Source organism: Coptis chinensis, chromosome 1 (assembly GCF_015680905.1).
Source record: "Coptis chinensis isolate HL-2020 chromosome 1, ASM1568090v1, whole genome shotgun sequence".
Lineage (NCBI taxonomy): Eukaryota > Viridiplantae > Streptophyta > Magnoliopsida > Ranunculales > Ranunculaceae > Coptis > Coptis chinensis.
The window spans coordinates 39,860,145-39,884,356 of record NC_141456.1 but is presented as its reverse complement, the minus strand read 5'-3'; the positions used below and the strand labels follow the sequence as shown (position 1 = coordinate 39,884,356).

Below are 24,212 nucleotides of genomic sequence, written 5' to 3'. Positions count from 1 at the left end.
GTGAGGGAGTGGACAGGTTATTAAGAAACAACAAGAGTAGTGGATCAAAAAGCAACAAAAGTCAACAAAAACTATTGTATGGACTGGACTTCTGTTGGCGTGCTGGGCAGAAATTTAAATTAGGTCGGATGGGCTGGATTTTGAAACAGTGTCGTACGGCACGGGTTTACACTAGTCTAAAATAAGCCAAAACAGATCCACAATTCCTTCCATCATTTCCATGCGTATGTTGTCACTCCACCTCTCTTATTCACTAGTCATTTGGCCCCGCCTATGGCCGGACTTGCTACATAGATATAGCTAATGACTCAAATGCTTAAAGTCCACTTGAATAATAATATATGTATATTGATAGCTAATAATTCACTACATACTTTGTTTGAAGGGTTTATATTTTTCTATTTTTTTTTTAAGAGATTGCAATCAAAATACTATACACACACAATACTTGTATAGATGAAAAAATTCCGATTAAATAATAAAATATCTCGTCCTCACTTGGCATGCAAAGAAACACCAACAAAGAGAATAATGGATTACATGCATGAGTAAATAAACCTATATTAATGGTATGTCGTTGACATACATTCAGGGTTTAACTAAGAATAGGGAGGCATGTTGTCTTCGCTTGCGGGAGCAAGAGTATGTCATCATTTTTCGGTAGAACTCTTTCAAAGTTTTAAAATCAAATAACACATCAACAACCATAGACAATACCACCATCTTGGCAATCACTTTCTTTATTACCAATTTTCTTAAGACCAACATTGCATGCCTATATATGGCTTACATTGCCAAAAACTTCAAGCTACTTGACTACTTGGACTAAATCATTAAACCATGAAATGTAATTAAAATGATCTACTATGAAATTAATTAACACTTCGACTAAATCATAGAACCATGAAATGTAATTAAAATGATATACGATGAAGTTGATTGATGTTAATTTAATTTGTAATCAAATTTACATGTGCAACGATTTGGAATATAGATTAGCCAAGAGTGATGAAATCAATGCGAACTTGATTACAATCTGACGCAACTGAATGCAACTTATTGCAACCTTGGGTAGACCCATAAATGATACTCTGTGAAATGTCATATATTTTTCCTCTTAATTACAGTCTTACATCAGTTTACTCTGTATGCAGTAAACTACAACCAAGATATGAGTCATATACTACGAATCCATCATCGTTGTGAACACTCAACCTTCCTAGATGATCTGCTGCTTTGTTTACTTCTATGTGAACATTCTTATAAGTAACCTCCTCCAAGAAGAAAATAAACAAAACGTATAAAATATATATAAAATATTTTGTATGGGCTGCTTCTACAAAAGATTAAGAAAAAAACTTTGGTACAAATATTAACACATTTTATGTGGGTATATCTTTTTCATACAATCAGCAACATCAACTTCAATGAAGCATTTGCATACATTTAGTAACATTAAATTCAACAAAGCATTTGCATCCAATGGTACGTTCAAGATTGAAAGAAACCATAACACCAAAGTTGTCAGGCATGTAAAAGTCTCCTCCACCAATGCTGCAACCACCACCAAGAACTTTCTAGCCAATTTTAAGATCCAACTTTGCAATGAACTCTTTCGTTGTCTCTGCCCAATATATGAAGCTCCACTTACACATTTATCATGAGACAAAAGACTAAAAAATATAAAATAAACTCTGAAAGAAAAGAAAGTTCAAAGAAACAGTGCATGATATTACCTTATGAGGGGACTTGTCATTGCTATCATAGTTTGATCTTATGAATATACTGTCCTACTATGGCACACACCCTGACTTTTGTCCTGCTTTTTTACAGGGTAATTCCAAGTCGACGGCGCCGGCCTGGTGCATTCAGACTCTATATGGAACTCCTTAAGCGATATGCTTTTTCATTTAAATCTCAAATCCATGATCCGAATTATCAAAAGTAAGTTTCATTTTATTTTGTCTTTTGCTAGACATTATCAATGCAATTCAGTTTTCCATCTTGTGTACATATATTGTTCAAGATTGAGCTTGATGTCGATGTCTTTGCGATGGAAAGTTATATTTTTTCATCAAATAAATTTAAGTACGAAAAATCCGAAAGTCTCTCGAAGGTTCTCCTAGTCTCCTTCCAACCGTTAACCATAATATTTTTCAACCGCGTAACTTTCTAGCAAATACTATAATGTTCTTTCATCGAGTCAATATTTAATGTTTAGGTAGACGATAATAGCTCAAGCGAGAACTCTCTTCTTTATTTTTAAAGTTCTTGAAGCCGGAACCACCCTCTTGCATATATCGTTGAGGTAGTAAATCATTTATGTTGCTTGTCATCAACGCACAACAATCCAAACACATCAGTCGACACGACCACGGACACACATTTTGTTGTCACTCCCCGTTAAGCTCACGCCTTAGGATATATGCTGGCACGTGTGGGCTTTCCTTTGCATCTCCATTTGTCGATATGTTTTTGAAGTTAAAGAAATCACCACCAACTATGCATATTGCTTTTCTTTTCTTTTTTCTACATTATCTTGTACAAACTCCTTTCCTATCTATGTCATTTAGTATATAGGTGGGATGTGTCGCAAACGGAACTTTAACATATGTATTGTGAGAGTTTTGTGTGTGGGGTAGATGGGTTGTGTTGGTTGTTCCACATATACGCGAGCTTGCACACATAGTCACACAGGAGAGATGGTAAAAGTTAATGGGTCGATAGTTCTAGCCATGCAACTTAAAAGCGAAAAGACGATTAACCTGAAGGATAATGTCTCTCTCAATTTACTCAAGCAATGTCTCAAGTAATATCAAATCACCACGTTCATCGATATCATGGACCTGTATATACCCACATTACCTTGTATACTTTATCGCAAAACTACATCGATCTATGTATTACGGTGAGCTTTCTTTCAAATTATGCTGCAGTGAGTAGTAAAAAGTGGGATCCTTTACACGTCTCTTATGCAGGATCATGAAGTATATAGATGAAATTCTTCATCTTTCAGAGATATTTGGCCTTCGAGTGTGTGAACCTGGAACCCTTGTGGTTGAATACGTATTTTCTATAGTATGGCAGTTACTCGATGCAGCATTGGACGATGAAGGATTGGTGGAGCAGACGCAAAAAAAGAAGTCCAACTGGGCAACCACATTGTAAGATATGGAATTAGATGGTGATGATAGCTTCATTGAGAAGGCAACTGAACACCACGACAAACTACTTAAATTAAATTATGTTATGGCTGTTAAGCAAATTGGGCAACTTTTGTAAAATAAAATAACTTCAGGACTTCTTTACTTGGCACAGAAAAACATGTAAGATACTTCTTCCTTTGCATATTCACTGCAGTTCATATGTAGCAGTAATGTCAGAACTTAATAATTCTTTTCATACTTGATCAATTGCACTAAGAAAGGACTTGTTGATCTTAACTGTATACCATCTTCATAGGCCTTCACACTGGCGGGCTTTTGTTCAACATCTAAGACTACTTGAGGCAAACTCTTCTGCATTGAGAAGTTCGAAATTGATATCTCCGTAAGCCACGATCAGCTTTCATCGATATGCAAAAGGTATTTTCTCAAGAAAGCAGAACCCCTCTACAGAAAGAGTTTTGTGCTTTGCTACAAATTCGGGGTCTCTCACGTATTCAGCTGGTCTCATCAACCTGCATAAACAACCCCAAACTGTTTGGTTCAACATCTCCGACCCTGATAACTTCTTCGAAACCATTATTACAAAGAGATGGATTCACCGTGATATGTCATTCGTATGGTAAATTAGATATGACGTCTAATTTAAACGATAATTTACAGCCAATGCCGACAATGTATCACAAATAATGAACTGAGTTTACCTGTTGATTAAGCAGTCTTTGTAATTGCATGGTACACAAAAAATAACACACATTTCACCACAATAAAACTAAAAGTAGAATCTTGGTATCTCTGCAGCTCCTTTATCCTGTTCCTTGCCATCTCAAGCTCCTTTGACTTACATGAAATTGTCAGTAAAAAGAAAAAGGAAGGCTATTAAAAGAAAATTTCTACTACACATGTTAACTTTAAGAATGACAATTGTTAGTAAAAAGAAAAAGCAAGGCTATTAAAAGGAGGGTGAAAATGACTAATAAATTAAAATAAGAAGAATGTAATAGGCAAATTGAGATCCATTTTTTCTTTTTAAAAAAAACACCCAGGGAAAAAATGTATTGAAGTGCCGAAATGAATGTACAAAAGTTGAGTAATGAAACCTCCATCAATGCATTATCATTTCGGCAAAAGCAGCCATAACACGACCTTGAAAAATTTAAGTTGCTTCTCTGCTTCCATGTTCTGAAAAAATATGGCACAACTGCATAATTAAAGTAAAAGTTACCACAACTAAAATCAATTATCCTTAACAAAAATTTATTTCGTAATAACTTAACCAAATTTTCGTCTGTTTCATTAAATGTTTACAGATGCAGCAATTTGTTTTATGCATTTTTTCACCCTCCCATCAAGGTTATACTCTATAGTCTTGCGGAAGGACAAACATATCCGAGTCATATTACTGATAGAAGAAATTGATGCATTGTGTCTGCTAAACTAAGAATATATGAACTTACCTTTGAGACCTCCACAGTGTGTAAATCTGCCAGCTGGCTCTGAAATCAGCAAATAGAAGTAGAACATGAGAAAATGAAATAAGACAAACACGATAGGAAACAATAGAAAAAATACTTTGATATGATAAACTTCTGAAAGTTCTTCATGAAGATTCTTATTCTCCATGAGTTCACTTCATAAATGAGAAGCTGACAAATTGATCCATGACCTTTGCTTATGGAAAGGGTCCATGGCATCTAGCTTTTGATACCTTTAGTTCAGTTCATAAGTTAGAAGCGAAGAACTGGTTCTTGAGCTCTGGATATCTAAAAGGCTACATATATCTTAATGGGCCCCTATCTTAATTGTAGTTTTTTCTCTATATACATGTTCCTACAAACTCAACACAGCATTTTCTGACTGCCCATTTTATAGAGAGTGAATAATGAACAAACTACCAACATTTTCTTTCATAGATAAAACCCTATGCCTGAACAACCTTACATCAAGCTACCATTGAATGAGAAAGAACTACATATTCAATTTTCAGCAACAATTCTGAACAAATATATTGTACCTTGATGTCAGTTCCACGGAAGAGTATGTACTCATACACCTTATCACTTGAAGGAACCTGTTGGCCATCCTTCTTTCGTCCTTCAGTTCCGAATGATTTTTATCAAAAAAAAAAGAATTTTCCTGTCAAGATAAAAGAAAATTAAACCAACACGACTACATGTCAAAGCTTATAATAGCAAATTTGAGAGAGAGAGAGTAATAATTTAAATCAAGACTTGTAGTCATGTTGGTTTTAACCACTGGAAAGCAAAAATAATATGAGAAAAAAAGGGTTTGTACCTGAGCAGAAAATCATATAGGAGTTGCGCTACATTAAGAATTAGCACATCGAAAAACCTATGGTCCCCAGACTTGGTGATGAATTGTGAACAAAGAAACCATTAACAACACCTTCAACAACAAAACCTAGCTTGTTTTCCAATAAAAAACGGAGTTGATCCTATAGACTCAGCTCCATTTCTAGGCGGTGTAAATACAGTGAGCAAGAACTCGTCATTGTGGCATGCAAACCATGAGTCAAAATTCTTCGTCAGTTTCTCCCTCCCCTGCAATATCACCAATCATAAGTTCAAATTTTGTTCCAGAAAAAACACAGAGTTTTAAATCTAGCTGATGATTAATTAAAAAAAACTAAATGAAAAAGAAATTCACCTGAATCCTAGCATGTGTTATATTACAGACTTTACCAGATGTAGTATTATCCCACTTGAACTTATGGTTGAAAACCTATATCAATCAATTAAGGTAAAAGAATTAACAGATTTTTTTAAACAAATGATTACAATCCATTCCCAATACAGTAATCCTACTAAGCAGGTCTTTTAATCATATTACCTGAATTCGATTGCGATGGTGGTGGTGAACCTTGGACAGGCCGAGGAGGAGATGGTGTTGAGTTTTGAAAAAATGGAAAAAACTCATATCTTACTCATCCGAATGCTCATTGTCGTCAGTTCTAATACCCAAACAATTACAGTCATTACAAGACCCTAACTCTACCGACCTATCAACTACATCAGAGAGTTCAAAACAGTGCTCATGACCACTCGGAGAACTACTACACTCACCAGATAACTCACATTCGGGACTAACTCGACTACCCTCCTCAAACGCAATAACCGAAGTAGGAGAAACAGCACAATCAGAACCTAAAATCATTTCAAAATATAATCTAAAAAAATTAATTAATCTTTAACTTCACGTTTGTATATTCTTTTCCTTAGTGTTTGGACTAGAAATTCCCAAACACAGTTAGGGTTGTGAAGAGTGGATTAATTGATGAAGGAAATGAGACTGAACTTTAGAAGGCTGCCTACGTACCCCAGTCCGGAAACAGAGATCAAGTCTAAGCAGTTTTTTGCTTGCATAGTTCTGAAAGTGAGAGCAGACTCTTATAAGAAAGATCCGGATTCCAAGATCCGGCGTATGTATTCCGACAACGTGCTGCCAGAATGCTGAGGAAAACATTATGAGTCTTAACGCAAATGCTGTGGGTAAGCGCAAAGTATGTGAATATGAAGCGAGGAATGAAGGAGTTCTGGGAACTGAGTGTTCGAAAAGGCTTGAAACGGAACTTGTTGTAGATGAGCCCTTTCTTTGTCCTTCAACAGTTGAACCGTCTAAGCGTCAAAGTGCTAAGAAACATATGTCTGATAGTAGAAGTCTATTGGATGTCAAGATAGACGAAGTTAGACGTCAAGCAGCCATGGTTAGTACCTTGTTGTTTTTGTTTTTTGTATCTTTCTGAAAAGATTGTTTGTGCTAAAAAAAATTTTTTTTGTGTAGGTTATGTGTGTCGCAGATGACTTGGTAAAGCTCCGTGCAGAGGAGTTAAGTATACAAAACGCAAAAGAGATCGGCGACCAAGTCAGATTAGGTTTGCTGGCTAAAGAGTTGGAAAATCTTAAGTGTGTAAACCAAGGGTTGTTGGCTGAAATAGATTGTAACAGAAAAGTAATAGGAGAACTGGAGTTGAAGTGTCACGAAGTGAAAGGGGAATTCGATGCACTTGTGAAAGAGGATACTCAACTGAAGGAGAAGAACAAAGTGATGGAGATGAATTATAATCTAGTTGAAGCAGATTATAAAGTGGTACTTGAAGACAATGATAAGCTATCTAAAGAGAAAACCGAGACTGAACTGGAACTTGGCAAAATTTCCATGGAATTGTACCGAGTTAAGAAAGCAAATGATGAGCTTAAGAAGAATTTCAAGCAGTTACACGAAAAATATGTAGGAGAAGTTAGTGAGGTTCCTGCCTGTTAGAAAAACACTTGTCAGAGGGATCATTTTTAACAAACAGTAAGGATATGTTTGTCTGATTTTGGATTATAACTTACGTTATATATCCGGAAGTGGATGTTGAAAAAGCTTTATCTTGGTTTAGAAACTTGTAATGTTATGACTGAAATGTATGAAAGAAGTATTTTAAGATACCATGTGTCAAAGTTAAAAACATGCATGTGCTGATGCGTTTGAAAACAAGGTGCGGTGTGTATATTAAGAAACTAAACTATAAGCATGTGAACTTGAGGTAATAATGTGAACATGAAGTTATACCATTTAAAAATAAATAAATAAATAAATAAATAAATAAAAAATAAAAAATTGATAATGACTTATCTGTGAGCCATGGTAGTGTCAGAGAGCAAATACCACTTGCTTTGTTGTCTTCTTGAGTCCGAAATAAGTAGTATTCACTAAAATTGCTGAAACAGAATTATTATCAAGTCCATTTAAGCTGTTAAATTAGCCTTTGCAAACAGTGAAACTGTTGTCCGGAAACAAAACAATTTGTGAGTGTTTACACTTGGCTGTATAGGTGCGCATAAGCATGTGCTAACACTTAGATTCTTATCCGGAAACAAATTTATGATACGAGTCTACACTCAGCTGTTTAAGTGCTTTGATAGCACTTAATTTTTTGTCCGAAACAAACTTATGCTGCGAGTGTCTGCACTCGGCTGTTTAAGTGCTTTGCTAGCACTTAATTTTTTGTCCGGAAACAAACTTATGATGCGAGTGTCGTCACTCGGCTGTTTAAGTGCGCGTTTGCTAACACTTACAATTTTTTGTCCGGAAACAAAACTTATGCTGCGAGTGTCTGCACTCGGCTGTTTAAGTGCGCATTGCTAGCACTTAATTTTTTGTCCGGAAACAAACTTATGATGCGAGTGTCCTCACTCGGCTGTTTAAGTGCGCGTTTGCTAACACTTACAATTTTTTGTCCGGAAACAAAACTTATGCTTTGAAAGTATCCGTGACTTTCGGTGTTTAAGTACGCATTGCTAGCACTTAATTTTTTGTCCGGAAACAAACTTATGATGCAAGTGTCGTCACTCGGCTGTTTAAGTGCGTGTTGCTAACACTTACAATTTCGTCCGGAAACAAAATTGTTCTGCAAGTGTCTGCACTTGGTGGCTAAATACTGGTCGATTACGATGTCAACTTTGTTAGAAAACAAATGTTAAAGGTTTGCGCCGGGATTGCACTTGCTAGATGATGTAAAAAGTATTAAGAAAAAAAAAGCATAGTAGCAGATGGAGAAATATTATTATTAATGAAAATCAAAATAGAGTTAAATAAAGACTAGTGGTAAAATTCTGAAAGCCTTGTTGCATTCCAGGCTTTGGAAGAAAATCTCCGAAAAGAGTTTTCAAGACATAATAACCCTTAGGCCCCGTTTTCTCCACAATAAAAGGACCTTCCCAAGCTTCGACGGCTTTGCCCCGATGGGTCATCCATTTTCTCCGAAGTACCCAATCTCCGGGTGAATGTTCACGGCCGAGCGTTCTTGTCATAACTTTTTGACACTCTGTTGATACTTTTCCAAATGCCGAGTGCCTCTTCTCTCTGCTCATCAATGAATTGTTTCTGGGACGACAAAAATTCTTCATTATCATCAGAAATGACATTTTCAGTTCGACTGGTGGGAGCCATGAGTTCAGTTAGCAAGAGGCTTCTCGTCCCATATGCCGAGAGAAAGGAGTCATTCTGTAGAAGTTTTAGGCGTCTTTGCGGTATGCCCACAAAACAGATGGTAATTCCTGTACCCATTTTCCTTTTGCTTCTTTAAGCCGCCTTTTCAAATTGGCTAGGAGAGACTTGTTAGTTGCTTCAGCTTGTCCATTCGCCTGTGGATGATAAGGAGTCGAAAAATTATGTTGAATTTTGAAGGTGTCACAGAATTGACGAATTTCATCAGAATCAAACTGTTTTCCATTATCAGATACAATTACTGCTGGTATTCCATATCGACATATGATATCTTTCCAAATGAACTGTTTGACTTTGGACAATGGAGTCTGCACAAGCGGACTCGCCTCAACCCACTTTGTGAAATAATCAGTGGCTGCAAGGAGGAATCGGAAATTTCCTGGTGCTTTGGGCAAAGGTCCAACAATATCTAGACCCCATTTAGCAAATGGCCTAGAACTCAGAACTGGAAACAATTCATTGGCTGGTAGATGGTTTGAGTTTGCATGCATTTGACATTGTACACAAGTTTGACTGTATAACTTAGCTTGTTTCTGCATTCCAGGCCACCAATAACCCTGAGTGAGTGCTCTATGTGCCATACTACGCCCTCCAATATGATTGCCGCAAATGCCCTTATGCAACTCTTCTAGAATAAAGTGACCTTGTTCAGATGTAAGGCAACGGAGCAATGGAGATAAATTATGCTTCCTATATAACTGGATCTGTCCTGCCAATGGAAGAATGGAAAACTTGAATGATGTCCGGAGTATGTAATCAGCAAGTTTCTTGTCTTCAGGGAGAGTCTGGTGTTGCAGGTACTCTATGTAAGGAACACGCCAATTATTTATACTGGGAATATGCTCTACATCTATTAGGGATTGTTGTTGGTCAAAATCTAGCGTTTCATCATGGTCCGGACTGTTCATTTCACTGTCAATGTCGTCCCCAGTGATTTCTACTTCCCCGCGAATCCTTTTCTTTGACCGGACTGCATAAAAGGAGGCTTGTGCAGAGTACAATACTTGTAGTGCTAAACATTCATCAACATATATTTTTCTGTGGTTGAGAGTGGTAAAGTCGATGCTTGGTTTCTCCTGATATTCAACTTGTATCATCCGTGCTTCCTTGCAATTTGTAGCTGCTGAAAGATAAGCTAAAGCATCTGCATGCCTCACATCATGTCTTGATTTCTTTGTGATAGATACAGATCTTAATCTTCTTGCTAAAGAATGAATAACATCTAGATACGCGGACATTCTTTCATCCTTAGCTCTATATATACCTCCAAATTGGTTGGTGATTAATTTGGAGTCCGTGAAAACGGCAATATCGATTAAGCCCCCCAAATCAATAAATTTGTCTTCATACCGAAAATTGCTTTGCTTCATATTCCGCTTCATTGTTGGGCGCTTTAAATCCCAGCCCTAACAGATTTTTCTATTTGTAAACCATCGGAGACGATAAGTACACATCCAATTCGGATCCCCGATTGATTTCGAGAACCGTCGGTGTAGATTTTCCAAGAAATATGCTTCGAGGATGGGTTTTAAGCCCAGAGATGTTTTTCTTCAGGTTTGAGTTGTGGCTGCATCTCTGTTTGGGGTCCGAATGATAGCAAAAGAAACATCATCGACCGAAAGTCTGCAATTAAGGATGCCGAGCATGTCCTTTTTACGCGCATCGTGGTTCATATATGATCTCATATGCACTAAGATAAGACTGCCAGAGGGCAAGTCTGCTTGTGTCCTGAGCATTAGCTAGAGCTTTTCGAAGAGGGTACTCTGTATGAACCCGGATGGTTCTACCCTGAAATTAAGGTTTCAGTCGTCTAGCAGCATGTACTAAAGCTAATGCTATTTTCTCAATATTACTGTATCGAGATTCCGAACCTGTTAAAGTCTTACTTATAAAAAAAATTGGCCTCTCTTCCGGACTTTCAACAAAAGCACTGCGCTTACTGCAATACCAGTTGCAGCAAGATATACTCCTACTGGCTGACCAGTTTTAGGACTTACCAATACTGGCGGTGAGGACAGATAAGTTTTAAGGCTATCAAAAGCTCTTTGGCACTCAGAAGTCCAAGTGGAGTTTGATTTAATCGTATTGAAAAATGGACAACACTTATCTGAGAATTTAGAAATAAATCTCATTAAGGCTGCCAACCGTCCAGTAAGTCTTTGAATCTCCTTTTTGTTTTTTGGAGTCGGCATGTCTAGTATGGCCCTTATCGATCGGGGTTAGCTTCAATGCCTCTATGGGTCATAAGATAACCCAAAAATTTCCCGGGAAACTCCAAAAGAATATTTTGCTGGATTCAATTTGAGATTGAATTTTATTACCCTATCAAAGGTTGTCTGAAGATCTCGAAGATGATCACTTGTTAACCATGACTTAGTGACCATGTCATCAATATATATTTCCACAGTATCACCTATTAGGCCTTCAAAGATTGTGTTGCCTAATTTCTGAAAAGTGGTCGGCATTTTAAGGCCAAAAGGCATGACTGTAAAACAATAAATGCCTATATCTGTTATAAAGGATGTATGTTCTTGGTCCGGACCATACAAAAGTATTTGGTAAAAACCTCTTCATTGACTTTCAGCCTTTTATCAGGTGCCATGCGCCTTGGTCTTTGCCTGACAGGTTTTGCTGTATGATCCACATCAAGATGATGACATGCTATGTCAGGACTGATGCCAGTCATGTCATCTATGCTCCATGCAAAAGCTGTGCTATTTTTCATTAACAATTCTGTCATGTCTCTTTTCTCAACTTCGGAAAGCTTGGTTGATATGAAAGTGGTATGTTCCGGACTCATTCCAATCTGAACTTCCTCAAGTTTATCAACAGTGGGAAGGTCCTTTTGTTTCTCGCCTGAAATGGATGTGGAGCCATACTGTAATTGCTACTTTTGTGGAGTGTCCTGAATGACTCTATTGACATGAATTCCGGAAGGTTTGTAGTCATCTAGTGCTTTGTCATGACATCTGTGGGATTCCATCTGATCACTCCGGATTTTACAGATTCCTTGACTACATGGAAACTTGACTGCCTGGTGGAAAGTAGATATAACTGCCTGCATCTGATGGATCCAATCTCTGCCCAGAATTGCATTATATGGAGAGTGGCAATTCATGAGCAAAAAGTTGATTTCAACCCACTTGTTTCCGACTGTTACTGGTAGACATACAGCTCCTATCGGAATAGTTGATGTTCCATCGAACCCAACAATAGGGTTTTCTTCCGGAATGATAAGCTCCTGTGGCAACTTCATTTCTATATAAGCTCTAGAAAATAACACACTTACAGAGCTTCCAGTATCTAGCATAATTTTTTGAACCCTCCACATTCCAATGAATGCTGATATCATAACAGCATCATAATGTGGCTGAAATACTCCATATAAGTCACGATCACTAATAAGGGTTCAGGTTCATATATTTCTGCGTTGTCACCTTTAAGAAAATCAATGCTATTGACTCTGTTCCAGTCCATTAGAAAATTGAATTTTTGTTTTTTCTCAAACTTCCGCTGATTATTTGAAATGGAATCTAGACGGGCATGTCCAGCCCTGATGACCATATGTTCGGCAAACTTCACTTGTGCTGCTTTCTGTATGAATTCATCCAACTTCTTGTCATCAACTAAGCGCTGAATAGCACTCCGAAGAATTCTGCAATCATCAGTAGTGTGGCCAAAATCATCATGAAATTTGCATCGTTTGGATTTATCTCGATATTGGTCAGATCTTCGTGTAATGGCCTTGGCTTATAAAGAAGATTTCGCCTTTTATTCTTTCGTAAACTTCAGAAAGTTACATCGACAAAGGAGTGAAAATCTTTTCCTCTTTATTTGGTACCGGGTAGGCTTAGAGTTCTCGTCCGGACCGAAGTTGTTCTCGCTTTGTTTTGTCACGTCCTTTATAGTTCTTTGGAGTTCCGTCCGGACTCTTTTTGTTTTTCGAAGATTTTCTTCTTCGAAGGCGCCTAGCTTTGAGATCATCCTCAACTTCGTGCAAACTCTTGACCTGAATCAAACAAAATTTCGGACTTGGAGAAAGGTGGTCGCCTAGTGAGCTTAATTGTATAGACCACTACGATCATATCCTATGGCATCTTTGAAAGCTGGATGATAAACCGGTCGAGGGAGGATCGGTAACATTGAGTAAAGTTTGAAATCTTTTGCGAAAATTCCTGATAGATTCTCCAGAATTTTTTGTGAGATTAAATAAGGCAGCAGAATCCTGTTTAATCTCGCAGTTATACTGATAGTGATCAACAAACTTCTTAGCTAATTCTGGGAAGTTTCTAATTGATTTGGAAGTAAGAGAGTTGAACCATACTAAAGCATCACCTTTGAGAGTGGCTGGAAACAACTTACAAAGTAGTGCATCATCATTTTCCATAGCCATTTGTGACCTATAGTAAAACAGATGAGTGTATGGATCTCCATTCTCTTCATCATACATTTCGAAGTCGGGCTTCTTGAAGTTCGTAGGGCGACAATAGTTACGAATATAATCTGAAAATGGATAATGTTGAAAACCCATTACGGCTAAGTCTCTGATTTGGTCATTGCGAGTACTTCTTCCTCTGATTGCTCTTGCTACAATATCTTCGACAGTTCTTCGATCGAGTCCAGCATTACTTTCTTCCGGGAAATCATGTCGGTGTGAATGAGTAGGCCGATATCTGTGAGCATATGGGGGAGGAGTCAAAACTCGATGTCGATGACTGCGTGAATTAAAATTTATCCGTCCGGAATGACGGGATGGGGAGTAGTCATGAGTCCGGGCTCCATGTCCGGAATCTGTCCTTCTGGTTAAATGATGATCATGAGTCCGGACTCCATGTCCGGACTTTGTCCTTCTGGGTGAACGATGATCATGAGTCTGGACTCCATTTCCGGACTCTGTCCTTCTGGTACTATGGCGAGAATCCAAACCTAGTCTGTCCCATACATTGGATTGTGCTGGAGGAACTGGTTCTCGCCTATCATCAGTAGCATTTAGATGCCTTCGCGGTGCTGATGAATGTTGTTCAGAACTATCTGGAGAGGGAATTCTAGGCCTTTTCCCCCTAGCATTCCGGAGTCTTTCATTCTCTGCAGTAAGCCTCAGGATTTCTAATTGGAGTTCATCCAGATTGGGTTGAACTTGTTGCGGATGGCGTGAAGATTCCGGAACATCCTGGACAACATTTTGTGGGATGGTACTGGCGTGTGTGGCATTGACAGGAATCATTCTACGCTGAGTAGATCGTTGGGAGACTACAGGCTGTTGTTGGCCATTTTGGCCATTGGTTTGTGATCTGGTTTGTGCTCTTCCCATTGGTGTGGATTTGAAAAGCACGACGGCCAAATGTTTGGACTAGAAATTCCCAAACACGCTAGGGTTGTGAAGAGTGGATTAATTGATGAAGGAAATGAGATCAACCTTAGAAGGTCCTCACGCACCCGATCCGAAAGCGGGGATCAAGTCTCAGCAGTTTTTTACTTGCGTAGTTCTGAAAGTGAGAGCAGACTCTTATAAGAAAGATCCGGATTCCAAGATCCGGATCCCACTCTAACCGCCAAATCTCTGAAGATTTTGGTTTATCTTCTTTTTTCCTTCTCTGTCCCTGTTGACCAGACTGTGCCTGTTTTCTCTTTAAACCTGTGCCAGATGCACCTGTCAATATTTGGATCTGGACCTAGTCCGGAATCATGTTGGGTTGAATCAAGAATGTTGGGCCAGAGTCCGAAAAGGTGATGAGCCGGATCCGAGTCTGGGAACACACCGAAGGTGGGGCCCAAACACTTAGTATCACGGTCAGCAAGCGGTTGAACGATGGGCAACGACAATTCATTGGAAAAATTATTCAATGACACCACAAAAGCAATTGGAATACTTTTCATATCAACTGGAATTGCTCGAGGTAACTCCTAAACTAAGAGGTGGACCATTATATTCAATAGCAAATGAATATTCCATTTCTTCTTCTTTATCCTGAAATTTTACGCCAACCTGCGTCGTCAGTTATAGAATTGTTCATCATCTTGAACAATTTCTTCTGAAGAACAGCATAAAGATAAATTTGAAGTCTGAGTTCTAATATCAGAAAACAAAAATGAAATTCGGTACACAGGGATTTGAGAGGTGTTGCTAGAGAACAGCATCTTCTGTAATTTTGATATTAGTTTAATTTTGGAAAAAGAGAAGAATAAGAGAGAGGGTTTGAAGAGATAAATATTTTTTTGCAGAATTAGGAGTGTTTTGTAGAATTTAAAAGAGAATATGAAAAGAGGTTTTTATCTATTTTGGGTTATCCCCGAACATTTAAAATCGGCAAAAAAAGGCGTAAAATTCATTTTTTTTATGAAAAATCTGATGTGTCAGTCTAAGAAAAAAAAAAGGCTAACGTGAATCACTCAGAACATTTTCTACTACTCAGTATTAATAGTCTTTGATGTCTCTTTTCAAGCCTCCTGTTTCAATCACTATTTTATGTTCCTCACTTGGCTCTTTCATAAAGGACCAATGCCAACTTAACATGTTAGTGGCACCCCACACCTACAGGCTACAGCTACAGCAGGAGAAATTGAGAATCTAAACTTGGATAAAAAGTTTTATCTACTAAAGAGTCACAGAGTAATGCCTATAATTAACATGAACATAGAGTGTTTGTTGGCCAGACTGTAAATAAGAAATATCCATCTGTACATACCACTGAACTTGAGGTCCAAAACTCCAAAAATAGATGAGAAAACAAGTGGGTTTTCAACTTAATACAAGAAAAAGGACTTAAAATGACAACAAAGAAAGCCTAAACAGCAAGTTGGTGTTGATGGGAGGTTTCATCTTCATTGAAGCAACAATGAAGCTTTAGAGATTTTCCTAAACTTAGAGTAGAGTCTGATAAACTTAGAGGAATTGTTTCAACCAACATCTCCCTATGGAGATAGGAACAGTAAGTGTGAAATGTGTTGGGGGTCACATTTAAGTGAAAGCTGAGGCCAAATAAGAAGTCCACTTCAAGGAAGTTCATCTCTGTTATACTGATCCCTCCAACTTTAGCATAATAGGCATTGTTATAGTACCTGCAATTCAACAAAAATTGCTACATTATTAGTGTAGTTAAGAATATGAAAAATAACCTCATTAGTGGTCATCTTTTCATCAAGAAAATAAAAAATTAACAAGATTTCCTTATCCACAAAAAGGGTCATAGACTCATAGCAAAGAATTTGCCGACAATTTGCACACTTTGTTACCCCCTTGCTTTGGATCATCTAAATATGTAATTAGTATCTGTAATGAGTTCCAGATGGAATCAAATTTTAAATGAAGATGGAGCCCATAGTATCTTTTATGAGTCACATGCGCCCACCTTCCTTTTCTTTGATGTTGCTATGTCACATGGTTCGCTTAACTATGTCTTAATTGCTAACATGCCTATATTCTTTCGTTCTTAGGATGCATTGTAGTATTTAAAGGAATAAAGTAGAGGTAATTCTTCAGACTAATTATTTACTGTTATTATAGCCATAAAAATGAATTGGGATTTGGGAACTAATCATCAAGAAATATCAAACACCAAGAGGGGGAAGAACAGAGAAATATAGACAGAGTAATTAACTATAAGAAGAAAAACATACGGAACGATTTGATTTTTTTTTTTTTTTTTTTTTTTTTTTTTTTGGACATATAGACATATATAGTACATTGAATTATTTTAAAAGGCAGTAAAAAAATGGGAAATCCTGACATGCTGAAAAAAGAAATATTTTGACACAATCCCAATGTGAAAACAGTCAAAACACAATAAGATCAGTAAGCAGAGCTGATACGGATTTATACTGTGAAATTATTAGGAATGTGACTGAAGACCTCCCAAAACAAAGGTACATTTTATTTCCATGGCAAGGTAGCAACTGAGATAGTCAGATCTATCTACAAAAAGACCAAATGCTTCAAGAAACAAATGAAAAGAATCCAAGAAAATGCACCAAGATTTTGAAGTCAATTTAACATGTAATCTAGCTAGTTAGTCGCTACTTTAAACTAAGTACAATATCAGTACGTTCACATGAAGAAAAATGTAGCACCAGTCACTAAGGAAAAGAATTTCAAATGTAATTCAAATCCAGAAGAATCATGCAACACGGACTACATCAACTTCCATTAAAAAAATTAAGCATTTCAAAAGAAAATACATTCTGAGAATATTCAACAGTCAATTGTACTTCAATGAAGAATATATATTTTGAAATTATGGGGGAAAAAAATCAAGAACTATAAACTGAGCTAATTAAGAAGATACTTACATGTCATCCATGAATTTGGCAGCAACCATGACACTTGTAATGAGCAAGCGATGAACATTGAAAGAATTGATAGGCAAACAGGGTTGTCTCTGAGCAAATCGGTCAAGATAAACATAAGCAACAACAAAGCAAGATGGACTACAATTTGCATACTTGAAAATCCTCTCAAGATAACTTTGAACTGATATAGTTGGTCTTGTTAAACCATGAAACACTGATATCTTTTGTTGTTGTAAATCACGGTTGTTATCATTTGCTTCAGCTACTTTCTCAAGTAATGATGATAAGAAGTTTATCACCTTTGGCATTTCAAGTGGTGTACCACTGCTGATTGTTTCAAGATCACCCATTCCTCAACTTTACAACCAGCTAGTTTCAGCTTAATTAGTTCTTCAGTTTTGGTGATGAATGGTGTTGTTTCTTGGTTTCTATCTTTCAGTGATGTTTCTTTGCTTGCTTTCTTGGCTAGCTGTCTTTGAGAGGTTGGTTTGTCTAACGAGGACAAAATACGAAAATATATAAGAACAGCTACTTGTAAAGTTTGTTTGGTTTACAGTTAATTTCGGTTTACTTAGAAAACCTTTAGGCACTTTTGGTTTGACCAATATGTCCTTTGTTTGTAATTGGGTATCAACTATCAAGTATTAACTCCTTATTTTGAATTTGAAACCTCAAGACTCAAGTTCTTGACTGCTACAGGTACCCTACATGTCTGCAACTAAATATCTTTATAGTTATAACTAGTATACTGCTAAGCAGTGAGGGTGAGCGGAGTGGGAGAGGAAGATGGAGGAGTGGAGATGGAGAAGGAGGAGTGGAGATTTAGAGTGTCTGGAGAGGGAGAGGAAAAGGGAGAGTGAGAGAGACGAAGAGAAAAAAGTAGAAAGGGAAGAGAGATGACAGAATGACATTTAAAACCAAATAAGTTGGTTTTTGTCCGCATAACCCCCCCTTCTCCCAAAATGTTGGCTCCGCTCACGGATTACTGTGGGTTAATTTAGTTACATGCTACCATTGTATCTACCATTCATCTAAGACGTATTTCTTTTGGTTATCAAATGATTAACGCCACCATCATCATTTTCGTTTACAAAATGTATGTCTCTAATTACATTGTAGAGTTTAGCGTTTGTCAAATCGGGCAAACTAATTATAGCATAAATTAAGTGAGGGCATCAAAATATATTTTTTTTCTCAACTAAGACCAATGAATTTTTCCCTATTGGGCTTATTTAGTTGAGTTTGGAGGTCGGGGGAGTTAGCTGAGATTTCAGTTAACTTGGTGGAACAACTATTAGTGGCACATTCATAGTAACTGTGGGGTACAGCCGTGCAGGATACTATAGGGAATGAGACTTTACAGCAAAAGGTGTACATTGGCCTCCTAAGTTGCTGGCAAGTTTACAGATATCCCCCGCCTTGTCTGTGCCGGCATTACTTCCACCTATACCCTTATATTTTTACCAAAATTATTGTTCTACCACCATTTTCATGTTCCAAATTGATCAACATATCAAGGACAAATAAGGGAAATCATGGTATAGAATCAATGTAACCAGCTGTAAACGTGGATAGAGGGAAACAAGTCTTAAGTGTGTAAAGAAGAAAGCATTCACAATTGTCATTTGAAGGGTAATGAGCGCATGCCAAACGCGCGTACGAATCCCACGTCTCTACCACGTAGAATGTGGTGTCCATGTGAGTTCTCCCTTTATCACGATCCGATTACGTCGCTCTCACACTAGTCTCACATTCACGTTTTTATTCTGCAAGTAAAATAACAAAGTAATCCTGTGATAAGGAGTGGTGTAGCTAGTGCACTTCATCATCTACTGGAATGCCAAGTGCTAATACACTTTTATTGGTAAAGATAGTTTTCCAAGTGCTAATACTCAAATAGTCAAATGTATGTTTTAAATATTTTATTGCAAATTGATTAAGATAAGTTTAAAAGCAGGAGTCTAATGAGGGGAATAAGCCGATTTCGCCAAGTGGCAAACTAAAGAGACCTAAAATGAGTATTCAAAAAATCATCATAATACTGAGTACAGGATCCGAACTTATAAGAAGTAGTGTTGTGAATAACTAAACTGCGGAAACAATATTATTCACTACAAATAGATCAATTCTACACAAGAATTGATCTTTTTTACTATACAAGACTTCAACACCCTCCAAATACTATCTCAACACTTCTCAATATCAACTAAAAAGCATATAAAGTAAAGATAATTAATGTAAAATAGGACAAACCACAAGACACGGATATAACGTGGTTAGACAATGTGCCTAAGTCCAACGGTGAATTCCAAATTTTACTAGATGCACAGAGTAACAGGTTACAAGAGCTCTCAATTCACTCACAAAGAATAAACACTCACTCTCAATCTTTCTCTCTATTCTAGTATTGGTTATGTTAAGTTTTTAGAGAAAAAACTTATGTTTATATTGTTTTCGAAAACTATCGAATGGCCTGCAGATGCGGTGGAGCGTGGGCGGGCCCTGTCATAGGTTTAGTCGAGCGCGCGCGCCTAACAAAATTTTTTCGAGAAAAGTCCAATAACTTTTCTTTTCTCACGACCCAAAATTTTGGCTAAGTAAGAAACGAGAAAAAAAAACGCAATAGCTCTTTTTTCTCTACATTCTCCACCTCGGTGAGGTTTTAACACATAAAACCAAGCCGAACACATCCATAAAAAAACACTAGTCTTCAAAACAACATCCCGAAACTCGCCGTCAACCGCCCCGAAGGGCCATGCCCACAAAAGGCTCTAATAAAATATGTAGGATTTGGAGCAAGTCCAAACAGTGTTGGAACTTAAATCCGGTGACAACCTTCGTCAGCATGTCAGCAAGATTGTCATAAGTGTCCACTTTCTCAAGTGCTACATCACCATCCTCAATGACATCCCGTACAAAGTGATAGCAGACATCAATATGTTTAGTCCGAACATGGTGAACCTGGTTATTCGCCAAATGAATAGCACTCTAACTATCACAATACAAAACAACACTATTCTGCTCAATACCCATATCATCTAGAAAACCTAGTGCCTCTTTCACTGCTTCTGTAGTAGATAGAATAACTATAGCCTGTAGCATAGACCTCCAACTAACCGGTGCACCATACATCATAAACGTATAACCAATAGTCGATCGTTGTCTATCTAGATCACCTGCATAATCTAAATCCACATAACCACTGACATAACAAGTACCTCCACCATAAACTAATCCCACAGCCAAGGTACCCTTCAAGTACCCCAATACCCATTTTACTGCCTCCCAATGTTGTTTACCAGGATTTGTCATATCCCTGCTAACAATACTGACTACCTGTGAAATGTCTGAGCATGTGCACACCATAGTATACATCAAACTGCCCACTGCACTAGCATAAGAAACATGAGTCATATGTTTTTGTTCCTCCATTGAACTAGGAGAGAACTTAGCTGAAAGCCTAAAATGCCCAGCTAAAGGAGTAGAAACCGACTTTGCATTCTCCATACCAAATCGAGAAATTACTTTCTGAAGGTATTTCTTCTGAGATACAATTATCCGTCGCTTCTTCCTATCTCTGTCAATCTCTATGCCTAATATCTTCTTGGCTCCACCCAAGTCCTTCATCTCAAACTCAGAGCTAAGTTGAGATTTCAACTTGTCTATCTCCACCATGATTTTGGAAGCAATAAGCATGTCATCCACACAAAATAAGAGATAGATGAAGTCATTACCACGAAGCCTACAAAAGTAAACACAACAATCATACTTACTTCGGGTATACTCATGTTGCATCATGAATGTGTCAAAGCGCTTGTACCATTGCCTTGGCGATTGCTTTAAACCATACAATGATCGATTCAACTTGCACACATGATCTTCTTTCTTAGCAACAAGAAAACCTTCAGGTTGTCTCATATAGATATCTTCCTCCAAGTCTCCATGCAAGAAAGCAGTTTTCACATCAAGTTACTCTAACTCCAAGTCGAAATGAGCAACTAAACTCAATAACACACAAATGAAAGTATGTTTGACCACCGGGGAAAATACCTCATTGTAGTTGACTCCTTCCTTCTGTGAGAAACCATTTGCTACGACTCTTGCCTTGTACCAAGTATTGTCAGATTCAGGAAGGACCTCTTTCTTTCTGAACACTCATTTACTGTCGATAGTCTTCTTGCCCTTTGGCAATAAAACAAGGTCTCATGTGTGATTTTTATCAAGAAATTCCATCTCTTCCTGCATAGCAACCAACTAATATTTGTAATGAGCATCTCTAACAGCTTCCTTGAAGCTATCTGGCTCATCATCTTCAATATTCAGTGCATATGCCACTAAATCTACCTGACCATAATGTTCCACCGGCTTATCGTGCTCATACTTGTGCACTTCCTTAACTTGTCTCTTTGGCCTAGGGTCAGCCACTACAAGTTGCGGATGCTCATGCTCTTCTACCTATTGCTGCGTGATTCCATGATCTGGTACCTCATCATGAACCAACCAGCCATCTGCTGCATCAGACAACTCAAGCTCAATAGCTTGAAATTCTATAGACTCACCATTATGCCCAGCTTTTTTTTGGCTTACTGAAAGATAACACAGAAGTCTAATCAAAGGTAACATCTCTCCTGACCAGGAACTTGTGGTCTTCTAGACACCACAATCTGTATCCCTTTAACCCATTTGCGAAGCCCAAGAATATTGCCTTCTTAGCTCTATGATCTAGCTTGTTTTCCCTCACATGGTAGTAAGCAGTCGATCCAAACACTCGCAAAATATTATAATCAGCTGTGTTACCTGACCACACCTCATAAGGCGTCTTGCAATCTATAGCTGGAACTGGTGACCTATTATACAGGTAGCACGCCATGGACACTGTATTTGCCTAGACTAGCATTAGACAACAAACATCTCGCTCTTTCAAGCAAGGTTCTATTCATCCTCTTTGTCATCCCATTCTGCTGAGGTGTGCCCCTGACTATCAAGTGTCTGGCAATACCCTGTTGCGCACAAAACTCTTGGAAAGGCACATAGGTATACTCAGTACCATTGTTAGACCGTAGAGTCTTTACCTTCCTATCTGTGCGATTCTCAACCCTTACCTTCCACTTCTTAAATATCTCAAACACTTCATTTTTCGTTTTCATCATATATAACACACATAGCGAGTATGATCATCAATGAATGAGATGTAATAACGGTTACCTCCTTCTGAAACCACTCTGAGGGTCCCCAAACATCCATATGCACATAATCAAAGATGTCTGTTATCATGTGCTTGCTTGAACTGAACTTGACTCTGCACTGCTTCCCATAGACACAATGCTCACAGAACCCCATACTTGGTTTCTTCAAGTCCTTCAAGAACCCTCGTTTGCACAACTCAAACAAACTCTTTTCACTCATATGCCCTAAATGCATATGCCACATCTTAGTGCACTCAGAATCATCACTACACACACCCATTGCTATATTACCAGTCACCATACTACCCATCAAAGTATACAAGGTTCCATGTCTTTGACCCTTCATAACAACTAAAGAGCCACTAACAATCTTTAGGACTCCACTTTCTCCCACAAACTTGTGGGCTTTAGAATCCAAGGTACCAAGAGAAATAAGGTTCTTCTTTAGCTCAGGAACACGCCTCACATTGGTTAAAGTCCTTACTACACCATCATGCATCTTGACCCATATAGTTCTAATTCCTACCGTCTTACGAGCAACGTCATTACCCATCAAAACGGAACCACCATCAATGCTCTCATAAGAAGTAAACCACTTTATATTCGGGCATATATGGTAGGAACACCTAGTATCAAGAATCCACCTTTCAGCCATATAGTCTTGTGTGGACACACATAGACTCACATCGTGCCCTTCAGAGCTTGAAGCAAAACTTGCCTCAACTTGAGCCTTACCTTTCTTTTTACCATTGTTCTTGTTATCTTTCTTCGGGTGAGGACAATTATTTGCGTAATGTTCCTTTTCATCGCAATTGTAGCACTTCACATGTTTCAACGACTTCTTTGACTTGGACCTAGACCTCTCATTGCTTGTAGATGCATTTTCATACGACCTTCCTCTTGTCACTAGCCCTTGTCCTGCATCAATGTTATTCTCAACTCATGTCTTTTTCATCAACTTATAAGAAAGAAGTACACTTTGAACTTTGTCAAGATCAACATCTTCTCTGTTCATAAATGTAGTCATTAGATGCTCATAGCTTTCGGGCAAAGAGAATATTAAACATGCTGCTTGATCCTCATCATCCATCTTCATACCAACATTCAAATAATCCGCTAAGCATCGACGGAACTCACTAACGTGCTCTTGCATCGTTGAACCATCTACCATCATGTACTGATAAAGACGCTTCTTAAGGTACATCTTGTTCGTCATGATCTTGGTCATATACATAGATTCTAGCTTGAGCCAATACCGACAGCGGTATTTTCTCATCACATTATACATAACCTCATTAGCAAGACACAACCAGATTGATAAACAAGCCTATAGATCGAACTCTTCCCAATCATCATCACTCATACTCGCCGCCTTTGATTTAATCCCTTTTAAAGTCTTGTGCAAACCTTGTTGGCTGAGGATGTCTTTTACTTGAACTTGCCAAATTCCAAAGTTATTCTTCCCATTAAATTTCTCTACTTCAAACCTAACATTTGACATCTTGAGAGCCATTTTTCAAGTCACATACAATAATCCAAAAAAAAAAATTCACTTTGATATTTT

The 24,212-nt window shown here is 37.9% G+C and overlaps 2 protein-coding genes and 2 long non-coding RNA genes across 4 annotated transcripts; 2 read left to right on the top strand and 2 right to left on the bottom strand.

Annotated features, from left to right (window-relative positions):
- Window positions 1-303: 303 nt before the first annotated feature.
- On the top strand, window positions 304-5,826 carry LOC147523955 (uncharacterized). Its single transcript, XR_015196828.1, has 3 exons — window positions 304-944; window positions 4,896-5,695; window positions 5,765-5,826. It is a non-coding gene; the product is annotated as an uncharacterized LOC147523955 (long non-coding RNA).
- On the bottom strand, window positions 4,308-4,907 carry LOC147523956 (uncharacterized). The gene is made up of 3 exons (XR_015196826.1): window positions 4,737-4,907; window positions 4,622-4,660; window positions 4,308-4,346 (listed from the first exon to the last, which is right to left on the bottom strand). It is a non-coding gene; the product is annotated as an uncharacterized LOC147523956 (long non-coding RNA).
- A 653-nt stretch (window positions 5,827-6,479) lies between the features above and the next one.
- On the top strand, window positions 6,480-7,445 carry LOC147523954 (uncharacterized). Its single transcript, XM_086573061.1, has 2 exons — window positions 6,480-6,888; window positions 6,966-7,445. Exons 1-2 carry the CDS (start codon window positions 6,649-6,651, stop codon window positions 7,443-7,445), a joined length of 720 nt encoding a protein of 239 aa, XP_086429187.1. The 5' UTR covers window positions 6,480-6,648.
- An 8,291-nt stretch (window positions 7,446-15,736) lies between these two features.
- On the bottom strand, window positions 15,737-17,965 carry CYCP4;1 (cyclin p4;1). The gene is made up of 2 exons (XM_086601069.1): window positions 17,463-17,965; window positions 15,737-16,235 (listed from the first exon to the last, which is right to left on the bottom strand). The coding sequence occupies exons 1-2, from the start codon at window positions 17,810-17,812 to the stop codon at window positions 15,962-15,964; spliced, it is 624 nt and encodes a 207-aa protein (XP_086457195.1). The 5' UTR covers window positions 17,813-17,965; the 3' UTR covers window positions 15,737-15,961.
- Between the last annotated feature and the right edge of the window lie 6,247 nt (window positions 17,966-24,212).